This window comes from Sus scrofa, chromosome 1 (genome assembly GCF_054392235.1).
Source record: "Sus scrofa isolate SSC_HxYL_T2T_F1_AM1 chromosome 1, Sscrofa_HxYL_maternal_Yorkshire_Landrace_v2.0, whole genome shotgun sequence".
NCBI lineage: Eukaryota > Metazoa > Chordata > Mammalia > Artiodactyla > Suidae > Sus > Sus scrofa.
The window spans coordinates 276,718,045-276,733,470 of NC_139383.1; the positions used below are offsets into that span (position 1 = coordinate 276,718,045).

Consider the following 15,426-nt stretch of genomic DNA (forward strand, 5'->3'; position numbering starts at 1 on the left):
CATAAAATAAACACCATAAATTCCATGCATAATTTTTTTTCATATACCACTCACAAACTATCAAGTTCAGGAATTTAATAATACAGTACTATCAGGTTGTCAGCCTAAAGTACAAAGAAGGACCTAAAATTTATGTTAACTAATCTGACTCTCACACTCCTCAGGTGAGTTTCTGAGCTCATAACCTATAACTGTGCTAAGTTCGCTGTTTGAACTTGTCTTAATGCATATTTATCTTCTTGCCAAGAAATAAACCTTACTTTATCTCATGCACCTCCATCTATCTCCATCTATACCTTATTCTCCAGGGTGGCTGAAATCTGTATATTATTCTTTAGGAAGACACCTGAGATCTGAGATGGGGTCTGAGAGAACTGAAGGATTGGAGTGTCTCTTAGAATTCAGTGACCTGATTGACCAGCACTATTTCCCAATATTGATCTTCACACTGATAATAATGGAAGCTTAATGAACACAATGACAGGCAAATACATTTTTCCATTATAACCTCATAGAACTTTTCAAGAGTCCTAGGAGTTATGCTATTAAAACTTCACTTTTGGTCTGTCTGTCTGTTTTGGTACCAGTACCACACTGTTTTGATGACTGTGGCTTTGTAGTATTTCTTGAAGTCTGGGAGAGTTATGCCTCCTGCTTGGTTTTTGTTTCTCAGGATTGCTTTGGCGATTCTGGGTCTTTTGTTGTTCCATATAAATGTTTGGATTGTTTGTTCTAGTTCTGTGAACAATGTCATGGGTAATTTGATAGGGATTGCATTGAATCTGTAGATTGCTTGGGGTAGGATGGCCATTTTTACAATATTGATTTTCCCAATCCAGGAACATGGAATATCTTTCCTTTTATTTACATCTTCTTTGATTTCTTTGATTAAAGTTTTATAGTTCTTGGCATATAGTCCTTGGTCAGGTGTATTCCGAGGTATTTGATTTTGTGAGGTACAATTTTAAAAGGTATTGTATTTTTGTATTCCTTTTCTAATGTTTCATTGCTGGTATACAGAAATGCAACTGACTTCTGAATGTTAGTCTTATATCCTGCTACTTTGCTGAATTTATGAATCAGTTCAAGTAGTTTTGGGGTTGAGTCCTTAGGGTGTTCTATGTATAGTATCATGTCCTCTGCATACAGTGACAGTTTGATCTCTTCTCTTCCTATATGGATGCCTTTTATTTCTTTTGGTTGTCTAATTGCTGTGGCTAGGACTTCCAAAACTATGTTGAAGAGCAGTGGTGAGAGTGGGCATCCCTGTCTTGTTCCAGATTTGAGTGAGAAGGTTTTCAGTTTTTCCCCATTGAGGATTATATTTGCTGTGGGTTTATCATAAATGGCTTTGATTATATTCAGGAATGTTCCCTCTATACCCACTTTGGTGAGGGTCTTGATCAGGAATGGATGTTGAACTTTATCAAATGCTTTTTCTGCGTCTATTGAGATGATCATATGATTTTTGACTTTTTTTTGTTAATGTGGTGTATGATGCTGATTGATTTGCGTATGTTGAACCATCCTTGTGAACCTGGGATGAACCCTACCTGGTCATTGTGTATAATTTTTTTGATATGTTGTTGGATTCGGTTGGCTAAGATCTTGTTGAGAATTTTTGCATCTATATTCATCAATGATATTGGGCGAAAGTTTTCTTTTTTGGTGGTATCTCTGCCTGGTTTTGGAATGAGGGTGATGGTGGCCTCATAGAATGTCTTTGGGAGTATTCCTTCTTCTTCAACCTTTTGAAAGAGTTTCAGGAGGATGGGCACCAATTCCTCTTCATATGTTTGATAGAATTCACCTGTGAGGACATCTGGTCCTGGACTTTTATTTGTAGGGAGTGATTTTATGACCTCTTCAATTTCATTTCTAGTGATTGGTCTGTTCAGTTGGTCTGTTTCTACTTGATTCAGTTTTGGCAGGCTGTAAGATTCTAGAAAATTGTCCATTTCTTCCAGATGGTCAAACTTGTTGCCATACAGTTGTTCACAGTATTCTCTTATGGTTTTTTGTATTTCTTCTGTATCCATTGTGATTTCTCCTTTTTCATTTCTAATTTTGGTTATTTGGGCCCTTTCTCTCTTCTTTTTAGTGAGTCTGGCCAGGGGTTTGTCAATTTTGTTCACCTTTTCAAAGAACCAGCTCTTGGTTTTACTAATTTTCTCTATTGTTTTTTGAGTCTCTATTTTATTGATTTCTTCTTTGATCTTTATAATTTCCTTCCTTCTGCTGACTTTAGGACATTTTTGTTCTTCTCTTTCTAATTCATTTAGGTGGAGGGTTAAGTTGTCCATTTGGGATCTTTCTTCTTTTTTGAGAAAGGCCTATATTGCTATAAATTTCCCTCTGAGCACTGCTTTCGCAGCATCCCATAGAACAGAATAGAGAATCCGGAAATAAACCCTGACACCTAGGGTCAATTAATCTTTGACAAGGGAGACAAGAACATAAAATGGGACAAAGAAAGCCTATTCAGCAAGCATTGCTGGGAAACCTGGACAGCTGCATGCAAAGCAATGAAGGTAGAACGCACCCTCACACCATGCACAAAAATAAACTCAAAATGGCTGAAAGACTTAAATATACGACAGGACACCATCAAACTCCTAGAAGAAAACAGAGGCAAAACACTTTCTGACATCAACATCATGAATATTTTCTCAGGTCAGTCTCCCAAAGCAATAGAAATTAGAGCAAAAATAAACCCATGGGATCTCATCAAACTGACAAGCTTTTGCACAGCAAAGGTAACCCAAAAGAAAACAAAAAGGCAACTTACAGAATGGGAGAAAATAGTGTCAAATGATGCAACTGACAAGGGCTTAATCTCTAGAATATATAAACAACTTATACAACCCAACAGCAGAAAAGCCAATCAACCAATGGAAAAATGGGCAAAAGACCTGAATAGACTGTTCTCCCAAGAAGATATACAGATGGCCAACAAACACATGAAAAAATGCTCAACATTGCTGATTATAAGAGAAATGCAAATCAAAACTACCATGAGATACCACCTCACACCAGTCAGAATGGCCATCATTAATAAATCCACAAATAACAAGTGCTGGAGGGGGTGTGGAGAAAAGGGAACCCTCCTGCACTGTTGGTGGGAATGTAAACTGGTACAGCCACTATGGAGAACAGTTTGGAGATACCTTAGAAATCTATACATAGAACTTCCATATGACCCTGCAATCCCACTCTTGGGCATCTATCCGGACAAAGCTCTACTTAAAAGAGACACATGCACCCGCATGTTCATTGCAGCACTATTCACAATAGCCAGGACGTGGAAACAACCTAAATGTCCATCGACAGATGATTGGATTCGGAAGAGGTGGTATATATACACAATGGAATACTACTCAGCCATAAAAAAGAATGACATAATGCCATTTGTAGCAACATGGATGGAACTAGAGAATCTCATCCTGAGTGAAATGAGCCAGAAAGACAAAGACAAATACCATATGATATCACTTATAACTGGAATCTAATATCCAGCACAAATGAACATCTCCTCAGAAAAGAAAATCATGGACTTGGAGAAGAGATTGTGGCTGCCTGATGGGAGAGGGAGGGAGTGGGAGGGATTGGGAGCTTGGGCTTATCAGACACAACTTAGAATAGATTTACAAGGAGATCCTGCTGAATAGCATTGAGAACTATGTCTAGATACTCATGTTGCAACAGAACAAAGGGTGGGGGGAAAAATGTAATTGCAATGTATACATGTAAGGATATCCTGACCCCCTTGCTGTACAGTGGGAAAATAAAAAAATAAAAATAAAAATAAAAATAAAACTTCACTTTTGGAAGTTCCCATTGCAGCTCAGTGGGTTAAGAACCACGCTCACATCCATGAGGATACTGGTTCAAAACTTGGCCTCAGTGGGCTAAGGTTACAGTGATGCCTTCAGCTGCAGTGTAGGTTTCAGACACCACAGTCACATTGCTGTGGCTGTGGTGTAGGCCAGCAGCTGCAGCTCTGATTTGACCCCTAGCCTGGGAACTGCCATATGCTGCAGGTGCAGCCCTTTAAAAAATTTAAAAATTGAAAAAATATAAAACTGCACTATCAACATACTTAGAAGGAGTAGGAAATGACCATGATCATAGAGTTAGTAATAGCTCTAATCATATTTCTCTCCAATGTTTTTAAATATATACTGGAAACTTTCCTCCTATGACTCTACTGTTCCTCCCAATCTTTAGTTAGACAAATAGGCAGGATCTTAAGAAGAAATATTTGGGATTTAAAGGAGTCCGCCTGCTCAGATAACTGTCCATACTCATATTCCTGCAGACCCTGAGTTTGCCAATGATTTTCATATTCTTTCAAATTCATTCAGTCCAATATCTTTTATTTCTGGCTGGAATGTATAAAACAGTGTTTTTTCCCCTGTATTTTACCAAGAGGAGTAGTGAAATCACTTAAGGCATCTCACATAGTTATTGCATAGTGGAAGCTAATCTAAAACATTGATTTTCTGATCATTTTTCACTACAAATAACCCACTCATTTCTTTTTATGGGCAATAGAGAGCCTAAGGTTAAAAGTGAAAAGGTAAATGTTAAAATATGCCTGGCAGAGGAAACTGACATTAACACTGTGTAGGAATCTGTCAGTAGACAAAACTTTAGGCATCACACTTTGTGATTACAAACTATACTTCAAAACTTTAGAAATCAATACAGTATGTTACTGACATAAAAACAGATATACAAAAAATTGGAATAGAATACAGAGCCCAGAAAGAATCTCACACATATATGATCAACTGATCTTTGACAATGGAGCTAAAAACATACAATGAGGAAAGGTGAGTCTCTTCAATAAATGATGCTGGGAAGCTGGATATCCACACACAAAAGGATGAAAGTGAATTCCCAACAGTGAAAACAATGGTCTGTGCCATCCTGTCTTGGGGACTTAAAGTGTTTTCCACCTCCATTGGCAACAATGTGGCCATAAGTGCATCACCTGCATCTCAGATTGGCAACAACGTGGCCATAAGTGCATCACGTGCATCTCAGAGTTCACAGCCAGGTTCCAACAACATGGATGAATCTAGCAGCTATTATGCTTTGTGAAATAAAGCAGAGAGGCAAAGGTGTATATCATGGTATCTCACTTATATCTGGAGTCTAAAAATCAAAACAAAACTAAATAAAAACAGACTCATACACATATAGAGAAGAAACCAGTGGTTGCAACAGGGGACAGTGTCTGGGGGAGAGGGATGAAAAAGGTGATGTGGATGAAAAGAAACAAACCTCCAGTTATAAGATAAAGAATCCATGATGATTTAATATACAGCATAAAGAATATTATCAATAATACTGTAAAAGCATGTAGGGACAGATAGTTATATTTAAAATTGAGGTGATCTTTTTTATCCATGAAAATGACAAATCATCACATAATACACCTTAAATTAACATAATATTGTTTGCAAACAATATTTCTGACAGCACATGGATGGGAACTTGAACATGGACCCACAATTTAAAACTCTGATGCTCTATGGACTGAGCTACCCAGGTCCCACAAATTATATTTCAATAAAGAAGTTGGTAAAGATGCTTGGTGTTGGAATTGTCCTCAAACAGTCATCATAATGCTGAATATTTTTATGAACTTTTGGGTCCTAGGCTAAGGGCTTTACCCATGTTTCCTAATACCAAACATCAGCCTTACATTCCCAGATTTTTTCAAAACCTGCAGAAGCTTCATTAGGAATTTGTGTTCTTCGGAGATCCATTTGTGGCTCAGCAGATTATGAACCCTGACTAGTATCCCTGGCCTTGCTCATTGGGTTAACATTCTAGCATTGCCACAGGTTCCAACATTGTAGCCCACAGATGAGGCTAGGAGCCCTTGCTGTTGGTGCTTTGGTGTAGGCTGGTAGTTACACTTCCCTTTCTACCCCTAGCCTGGGAACTTCCTCATGCCACAGGTGTGGCCCTAAAAAGAAAAAAAATCCAATTACTAGTGATTTTACCCTTTATCAATTGCTTAAGGTGGTGTTTGCCAGCTTCTCTACACTAACTTACTATTTTAACCTTTGTAATAAACTAAGTATCATTTGGTAGCGATTTTGAGACTATATAACCAGTACACTATTCTTAATACAATTTCACCCACTATATCTAACCTCCATTGTTGACTCCTATATTGAGTGTACTATAGTAAAGTTGGTGGCCACATGATGATTTTCTAATTTGATCATTTCCTCTGTTTATTAGCTGCATTCTCTATAGGAAGGAACTCCCCCTTACTCCACATAGATTTTTTAATTGACTTATTTATAACATCATGGACTGATGAATTCTTATTTATTCTCTGAGTTGTAACCCATTACTGATATTATTCATTTTGAAGCTCTGATTATTCAAGATTTGGCCAATGGGAGCCCTATCAAGCTGGATCCTATGTCCCCATGATTCACTAGGCACTTTTCATTTTCAAGCCCAGCAAAATTTCCCTGGCCTTGTTGTGTTGGTCCCAGCCCTAGAACAAGCCATTTTTCTGGGTAATTTTGGTTTTCCTTAGAGGAGACTGATATTCATACAAATTTGGCATTATGTGAATTTGTCCATTATGAGAATTCTAAGTGATCTCAGAGACTACAGCCAGGAAACATATATAAAAAACACAGGATGTAGAAACTAGAAGCAAGCAAACTAGTCAGATGGGTCAGGAGTAGGAAAGAAAGAATGAGAGATGGGAACCAGACAGATGTTGATATATAATTTCAATCTGTTAATACATATTACAACACATGAGTTCAAGCCTGTAGCTTCAATACTAGTTTGAACCATAGAGTTCTTTCCAGCCTCCATTTTTCCATGTACATAGCACCTTCCCTCCATTCAGGGGTCATTTTCTTTTCCAGGACAAGTTTACTTATTTACTAAATCTTTGAATACATGTAATTTCAGAATCTTGAACTGAAACCACTGTTAATAACAAAATAACTTTGGCTCAAAAAATTTGCTTACCAAAAAATGTGCTTACAGTTTTTTAGTTGTTGTGAGAGTAGTGTATATAGAAAATTCAGTGTTCAATAGTAACTTAATTACTTTATTTTCCCATTAGTCTGATTATGTTACTAATTGAAATATAGCTACACTCATTTTCTGTTTTAGTCTACATTTTTAATTTTCCATCACCTTCTTTTTATTTTTTAGTAGGTAAAAGATAATGTAGTCAAAACTATACAAATAAATGGACTCATCTCCCCATCTTTTCTATTGTATCCCCACCCCATGCCCTATAGGTAATCAGTCTCATTAGTTTCAAATTGATTCCTCATGTGTTACTTCTTCTTAATGGGAAGATACAGGTATATGTTATTTTCCTTTCTTTCTAACATAGAAAGTAGCATGCTATATATGCTCTTTTATACACTGCTTTTTTCCATTTAATAATATAACTTGGAAATCCCTCCATACTGATTCATAGATATCTTTGCCAATATTTTTTTCAGAGCTGTGAAGTACTCAACTGCATTGATGTTCCATAGTTTTGAAGCCCTAGAAGAAAATAGCAGTGATGAATGTACTAAATGCCACCTAACTCTATACCCCAAAAGGTTAAAATGGCAAATTTCATGTTGTGTAGTACATTATATCACAATAAATATTTTTAAGAAAAAGCAAGTCATAATCTCTACATAAATCACAGAGAATAATAATAAAATAATAATAATAAATGATAATTTTATGGAGAGGATATGGAATGACAAATTATAAATAGAAGCAAGAATAAATACAAAATCAGTTGTCTAAATTAGAAAATATATGGAAACATGGAAAACATAAATTCAAATTCATTCTGAAACTTTCCACAGAAAAGAAAATCATGGACATGGAGAATAGACTTTTGGTTCCCTGGGGGAAGGAGGAGGGAGTGGGAGGAATTGGGAGCTTGGTGTTAAGGGATGTAAACTATTGCTTTTGGAATGGATTAACAATGAAATTCTGCTGTGTAGCACTGATAACAATGTCGAGATACTTACAACACAGCACAATGGGAGAAAAAAATTATGTATACATGTATGTGTAACTGGATTCCCATGCTGAACAGTGGGGGAAAAAAGTGTGGTGGGGGAAATAACAATAAAAAATAAATTAAAAAAGGAAAAAAAAACAAATATATTCTGATTATATGAGATGTTAAGAGATAAATTCTTCAGAAATACAATGATTGTCAACTTACATAAAAAGAGCAAAACCCAAGTTTACATGTCAAAGAACTAACACTTTCCAGATATATGGACATAAGAAAGTTTAAACTGTTGTGGAAAAGAAATACATGTAAACACTAACTAAAAGAAAGTTTGCATATCTAAACACATATCAGAGGAAGTAAATGAGATGTGAGGGTAGGAGCCATGGCTAAAGAGAAATCTCCCCTCAACTATAAATGCAATGGTGTTCTGTTCAATGAATAAGAAAAGGCTCCCTGTCATAGGGAGAGAATGACTTTGTAGCATTTGCCAATTTCCATAGTGTTTTTAAGCCCATCATGGCTGACTTCAGTTCACCAGCAAGGTGTCATTGACTTTGGAGTTGAAAAGAGATGTTCACAATCAACTTGAAGCCAATGCAAGCCAATTTTAACACATCTTACAGAGAAGAATCAGTCCACAAGCAGCAGAACATGATGCTAAATCGGTGTGTTCTCAATAACCTAGTATAAAAAATATATGAGCAAAAATGGATGTATCTAAAAGGAGAAAATGACAAAACCACAATCATAATTATGTGACATATTTTGTATAGGATTTTTCACATAGCATTAAGAGATGATGAAGAAGAAGAAAAAATTAAAAGATCAGGAATATTTAACAATGCAAGTAACAGACTGGAATTCATTGACATATTATCACTATATATGATGGCTGAATGCATTTCATTTAAATTTACAGAGTTGTCAAGCTTGTGATAATTTTAGGTGATAATCTCACTGTGATAATGACTACAACATGAGGGCTTGAAAATTGTCAAGGCTCCAATAATACATCAGTCACTCACATGAAGCAGTCTTTTCCCAAGGAAACACATGGACATTTATTCTTCAATGAAAAAATAGCTATTGAACAACTGCTTTGTCCCATATTGAGTACAAAGGTGTCAATAAGAACTGAGAAATCTCTGTGTTCAAGTTCATATCTTTACATCAAGCCAGGTTCAAACCTTTGTAATTTTCTAAGATGAAAATGGGAAAAGGGCGCAAAGTACGAGGCACCTCTTAAAAAGAATATGAAACTCTTTACATTTGAAGATAATTACTGAACCTATGCCATGGGCTTTCAGTGTGGTTTGCTGTACCCTACCTGTTTTGAGTCACTTAGAATCCCCTGTTATAAAAAATGTCCAATCCAGGCTTCCAAGCCAATGTTGATAATTTCAGGCACTGTTCCAAGGGTTTTAAACACACTTTCTTTTTCTTTTCTTTCTTTCTTTTTTTTTTTTTTGTCTTTTGTCCTTTTAGAGCTGCACTCACAGCATATGGAGGTTCCCAGGCAAGGGGTCTAATTGGAGCTGGTGCTGTAGACTTATGCCTGAGCCACAGAAATGCCAGATCTGAGCTGCATCTGGGACCCACACCACACCTCATGGCATAGCTGGATCCTTAACCCACTGAGTGAGGCCAGGGATCAAACCTGCAACCTCATGGTTCCTAGTCAGATTCATTTCCACTGTACCATGATGGGAACTCCTATACACACTCTCAAATTAAATCTTTCCGGTAGCTCAAACTCATATTCATGTGCACATTTTAACCATAAGAAAACAAAACTAAACAGTATTTAAATGTGCAAAGATACACACAATTAAGTGCAACAGGTGGACTGTTGCACACCATAGCAAACCATCAAATATACTTTTACTAATTTGATACTGCATTGAAAATATAAGCATTTTGGAGTTTCCTAAAAGTAAACAATACAATCATAACTGAATGTTTGTAGATTTGGAAGCCAAGAAGCCAAGACATGGAAGCAACATTAATATGCTTCAACAGATAAATTATAAAGAAGTGGTACATGTATTTAATAGAATAGGCACTCAGTCATATAAAGAATGAAATAATGCCATTTGTGGCCACATGGATGGAGACAAAGATTATCATAGTAAATGAAGTAAACCAGAAAGAAAAAAAATACATCATATGATATTGCTTATAGGAGGTATCTAAAAAAATGATCCAAATGAACTTATACACAAAGCAGAAATAGACCCACAAACATAGAAAACAAGCTTACTGTTACCAACAGGGGAAGGCAGGGAGGTACAACTCAGGAGCTTGGGGTTTACATATGCACATTTCTATACAAAAAATAGGTAAGTAACAAGTACCAATTGTATAGAATATGGAACTATACTTGATATTTTGTAATAACATATAAGGGAAAAAACTGAAAAATATATATAGTATATAACATTTAAAACTGAAATCACTTTGCTGTACAACTAAAACTAACACAAGATTGGCAAGTATACTTCAAATTAATTAATTAATTAATTGCTTGAAAACTAAGGCCCAACAGATAATCATAAGACTTAAATACATATATATATATATACTTTAAAAAGCTGTAAAAAAAGCCAAAAGTAATAACAATATAACATTGAAAAAACAAAATTTAAACACACATAAATACACAAAGGAGTTTGACGATTTGAAGATGAAAAATTGAATGTGCATAGTGGGAAATGACATATATCTGGTTATGAAGGAATAAAGGGATAAGCAATATGACCTAAGTGAAAGAGATTGATCCAATTACAGTGAAAATTTTAAGGACAGTGAGGAAAACTGCTAGAGACATGGGTGATCAACTCACAGTTTTTAAGGAAAGGGCAGTGAGTGAAATAAGAATGTGATTAGGTGATTCTCACTTGGCAAAAATGTGAATATTTCTGAAAAGAATCCCCAGAGCCAATCTCATGTCTCTGTTCCTCAGGCTGTAGATGAAAGGATTAAGCAGGGGAATGACCACTGTATACATCACAGAAGCAATGATGTCTGTGTCATGGGACTGGCCTGATGAGGAGGAAAAGTACACTGCCATCATTGTCCCATAGAATAGAGACACCACAGAGAGGTGGGAGCCACAGGTGGACAAAGCTTTACAGAGCCTTTTAGTAGAGTGGACCATCAGGAGGGAGAACCCAATGCCGCCATAAGAGACCAGGATGCCACTCAAGGTAAAAATGAGAAAAACAGACCCTGCAATTAATATGACCAGCTCACTGAGAGAGGTATCTGAGCAGGACAGCTTCAGCAGGGCAGCAAGATCACAGAAGAAGTGGGGGATGAAGTGGTCAGCACAGAAGGACATTTGAGCCAGGAGGAGGGTGTGGGTCAGGGCATAGGCACAGGAGAATAGCCAGGAAACAGCCAATAGACACAGACACAACTCCTCCCTCATGATGATGGTGTAGTGTAGAGGGTGACAAATGGCCACATACCTGTCATAGGCCATTAATGCAAGAAGAAAGTTATCAATGCAAGCAAAAAATATGAAAAAATATGTCTGTGTTATACACCCTGCATATAGAATGGATTGATTCTGAGTCTGCATGTTCATCAACATCTTAGGAACAGTGACAGATGAAAAGGAGACATCTGTGAGGGCCAGGTGGCTGAGGAAGAAGTACATGGGGGTGTGGAGGTGAGGGTCCAGCCTGATGAGCAGGATGATGAGCAGGTTCCCCAGCACTGTGGTCAAGTACATGCTCAGGAACAGGGCAAAGAACACGCCCTGCTGCTCTGGCCTGATGGGGAGCCCCAGGAGAAGGAACTCAGACATGCTGCTCTGGTTCTCCCTCCTCATGCTCCTCTCTTGGTCTGCTGGGGAAGAAGGTGAGTGGAAAATCTCAGAGATATTGAATTCAGAATTTTTGCCACCACACTAGGTATCTCAGCTTCTCATGGAGAAAAAGGATAAGTGCATTTCTTTTATCACATAGTGTTGCCATAGCAAGTGACACACTCTCAACACTCACCATGATTCCTTTTGATAAAAACCAGGAAATTCATTTTTTTCTTTGTAATTAACCATGTTTCTGACACTAAGCTTCTAATTGGATACAGAAGGATAAATATGACATACAGAACCTCTTATCTCATGAGAATATTCCTCAAGAATACACCTGACCAAGGACTAACTAAGGTGGGAAACTGAAGCCAGATTTCCTGTTATGATTGTGGCCCCACCACACTCTTGCTTTAGGACTTGAGATGCTAAATCACTCTTGGCCTCATGTTGTCCCTGGATAATGTGAAGATGCAAATATCACAATTTCAGAGAGGTAAAAAAAAGATTCTAATTCATTAGGCATTAATATCTAAGAACATTTTCCTGCATAAAATAAATACCAAAATTGCATACATTATTTTTATGAGAGAATCTGTATAGCCACCCCAAAAGTATCAAGTTCAGGAATTTAATAAAAAAGTATTATGAGGTGATTATCATAAAGCACCAAGAAGCTGACCTAAAATTTATGTTAACTTATCTGACCTCTCACAATCTTCAGGTGAGTTTCTGAGCTCATATCATATCACTGGGGTAAGTTCGATGCTCGAACTTGTCTTATGCATGTTTATCTTCTTGCCAAGAAATAAACCTTACTTCAGTGCATGGACCTCTATCTATCTCTGTTTACATCTGATCCTCCAAGTTGGCACAGATCTGGGTATTCATCATTAGGAAGACACATGATATCTATGATGGGGTCTGAGAACTGAGAGATCCTGAAGGATTTGGGGTGTCTCTTAGAAGTCAGTTTCCTGATTGACCAGCACTATTCCCAAATATTGAATTTCACACTGAAAATAACTGACATAATGAACGCAATGGTAGACCAATACATTTTTCCATCATTGCCTCACTGAACTTTTCAAGAGTCCTAGGAGGGAGGTGCTATTAAAATTCACTATCAGGAGTTCTCATTGTAGCTCAGTGGGTTAAGAACCCAACTTGTATCCATGAGAATACCAGTTTGAACCCTGGCCTCACTCAGTGGGCTAAGAATACAGCATTGCCATGAAATCTGGTATAGGTTGCAGAGGGAGATAAGATCTGGCATGGTTGTGGCTGTGGTGTAGGTCAGCAGCTCTGATTCAATCCCTAGCCTGGGAACTGCCATATGCTACAGGTGCAGACTTAAAAAAATTTTTAAATTTAAAAAATATAAAACTGCACTATCAACATACTTGGAGTAGGAAATGACCATGATAATAGAGTTAGTAACAGCTCTAGTCACATTTCTCTTCCAAGCTTTTAAAATTATACTGGAAACTTTGATCCTATGACTCTACTCTTCCTCCCTTTCTTTAGTTAGACAAATAGACAAGACCTTAAGAAGAAGTATTTTGGGATTTGAAGGAGTCCTTCTCCTGAGATAAGAGTCCACATTCATAATCCTGCAGCCCTTTAGTTTGCCTATGGTTTTCATGTGGCTTCAAGATCATTCAAACCAGCACTGTTTAATTCTGTCTAGGGGGGCAGCAAACAGTGATTTTTCCTTGCATTTTACCAAGAGTAGTGAAATCACTTAACCATTCTCACATAGATACTGCATAGAGGAACCAGGTCTCAAATATTTTTTTCCATCATTTTTCACTACAGACAATCCACCCAATTCTTTTTATGGGGGGGGGGGTAGAGAGGCAAAGGTGAAATGTTAAAAGTGAAAAGGTTAATGTTAAAATATGCCTTGGAGAGGAAATTGACCTTAACCCTGTATAAGAAACTGTCAGCGGGTGCTTGTTCCCTACCAAGGAGTTGCTTGGGGTTATTAACTGACTCAGTTCATGGGTCACAAGGAGGGAACATACACTTAACCCTCCTGCCAAGCACAGGCTTCTCACTGAAAACTGCTGGGTCAGACTTAGCCAAGGAACTCACAAATCTCCTGCAAGAGAACCAGAGCTCCATATGACACCTTGGATCTGCAATGTGAACAGGAGGGAACAATACAGATGTGGTACATTGATTCCATCACCACGGCGTACAAAGGGGTGGCTGAGGAATTTCTCAGTAGTGAAAAGGAGACAGTGTGTGACCTAGGAGTGGTTCATTGAGACAGATGTTATGGATGGGGTTGCTTTTCCTGTCTTCATACCAAAAAAAAGTGTCCCCTGCTAAATTATGACATGTAGAGTCAGGGGTTTGGGTCTCCAAGAGGCTAAAATTTTCTAAGGGCTTATGATATGCATAGCTTCTTAAGCACCTTATGGACAAGATCTGTCAGAAAATAGCATGAGCCCATGTCAGAGCACTGGATGCTGAGAATCACCACAGCCAAACCCAAGGCAACTAAGCTATTTTAGTTAGTTAGGGAAATGATAAATATGTGAGTGTTTAAGAATGTGATTCCAGATGCGAGTCTTTCATTTATAAATGGATTGAACAAAATTGAAGCAGAGCATCAAAAATATTGGGCTTCCAGAGGCCCTGCAGAAGGAGTCAAATCATAGAAAAATGGATGCCATAGATCTGAAAATCAAATTGTTTCCTATGGAGTTGCCTCTTTAGCCTTTAGTCTCAGGCAGGTGGAGAGTAAAAAATGTGAGAATATCACGCACTCACTCACTCACACATACACACACACACACAGATATTTATCTCTTCTGTGTGAAGAAAGTCAAGCTGTTGGTTTGCTACACAAAAGAACTCATACTATTACACACACTTGCCAAATGGATATTTATAGATTCCTTTGGATTATAATCTTACTAGGTAAATATAGTCAGTGTGTCAGTCAGCTTTACACAAATCTCTGCAAACTCACAAGCAAAATACATGTGTACAAGACAGCCACACACAGAACTGTCAAGCATCCTAAACCAGAGACACTGTATTCACAAGAAGCCCTTCATATTGGAATCACAAGCAGTGCACAAGGTCTTACACATGGCACACAAGCAGCAGATGCATGTAGAATAAGCACACACTGAGGAAATATCCAGATTTCTCTGACCTCTGTATATCCTAATGTGGGTCATTCAGTGTGCTTGGCAGTTACACATACACACAGAGACTCCTATAACACAACACACATACAAATACACATAACTTCTCTGATGGTCACAAACACACACTTACACACAGACAAACATGCACAACTGGGGAAGTTTCTGGGCTCTTTCTGAGCTATACCTGTGCTCTGAGTTCAAATACCTTCTCCTACATTCTGTTACCTGAATCCTCACTTTCTGTCCAGAAGACTCAGGATCCAAAGAAAAAGAGCAAACTTTGGTGGCCTGAGGACCATACAATCTCTCATGTTGGTTCTCCAGCTTCAAAACAATGCACAAGGAGATTTCCTTCTCTCCATCATAAAGAGACCCCAGAGGGAATCCACCCCAATCCTGATTAGAGAAGCAGT

General features: G+C 37.7%; 1 protein-coding gene across 1 annotated transcript; it reads right to left on the reverse strand.

The window, feature by feature from the left end:
* Nucleotides 1-10,922: 10,922 nt before the first annotated feature.
* LOC110257110 (olfactory receptor 1J4-like) lies at nucleotides 10,923-11,864 on the reverse strand. Its single transcript, XM_021075861.2, has one exon. The coding sequence runs from the start codon at nucleotides 11,862-11,864 to the stop codon at nucleotides 10,923-10,925; it is 942 nt and encodes a 313-aa protein (XP_020931520.2).
* Nucleotides 11,865-15,426: the final 3,562 nt, after the last annotated feature.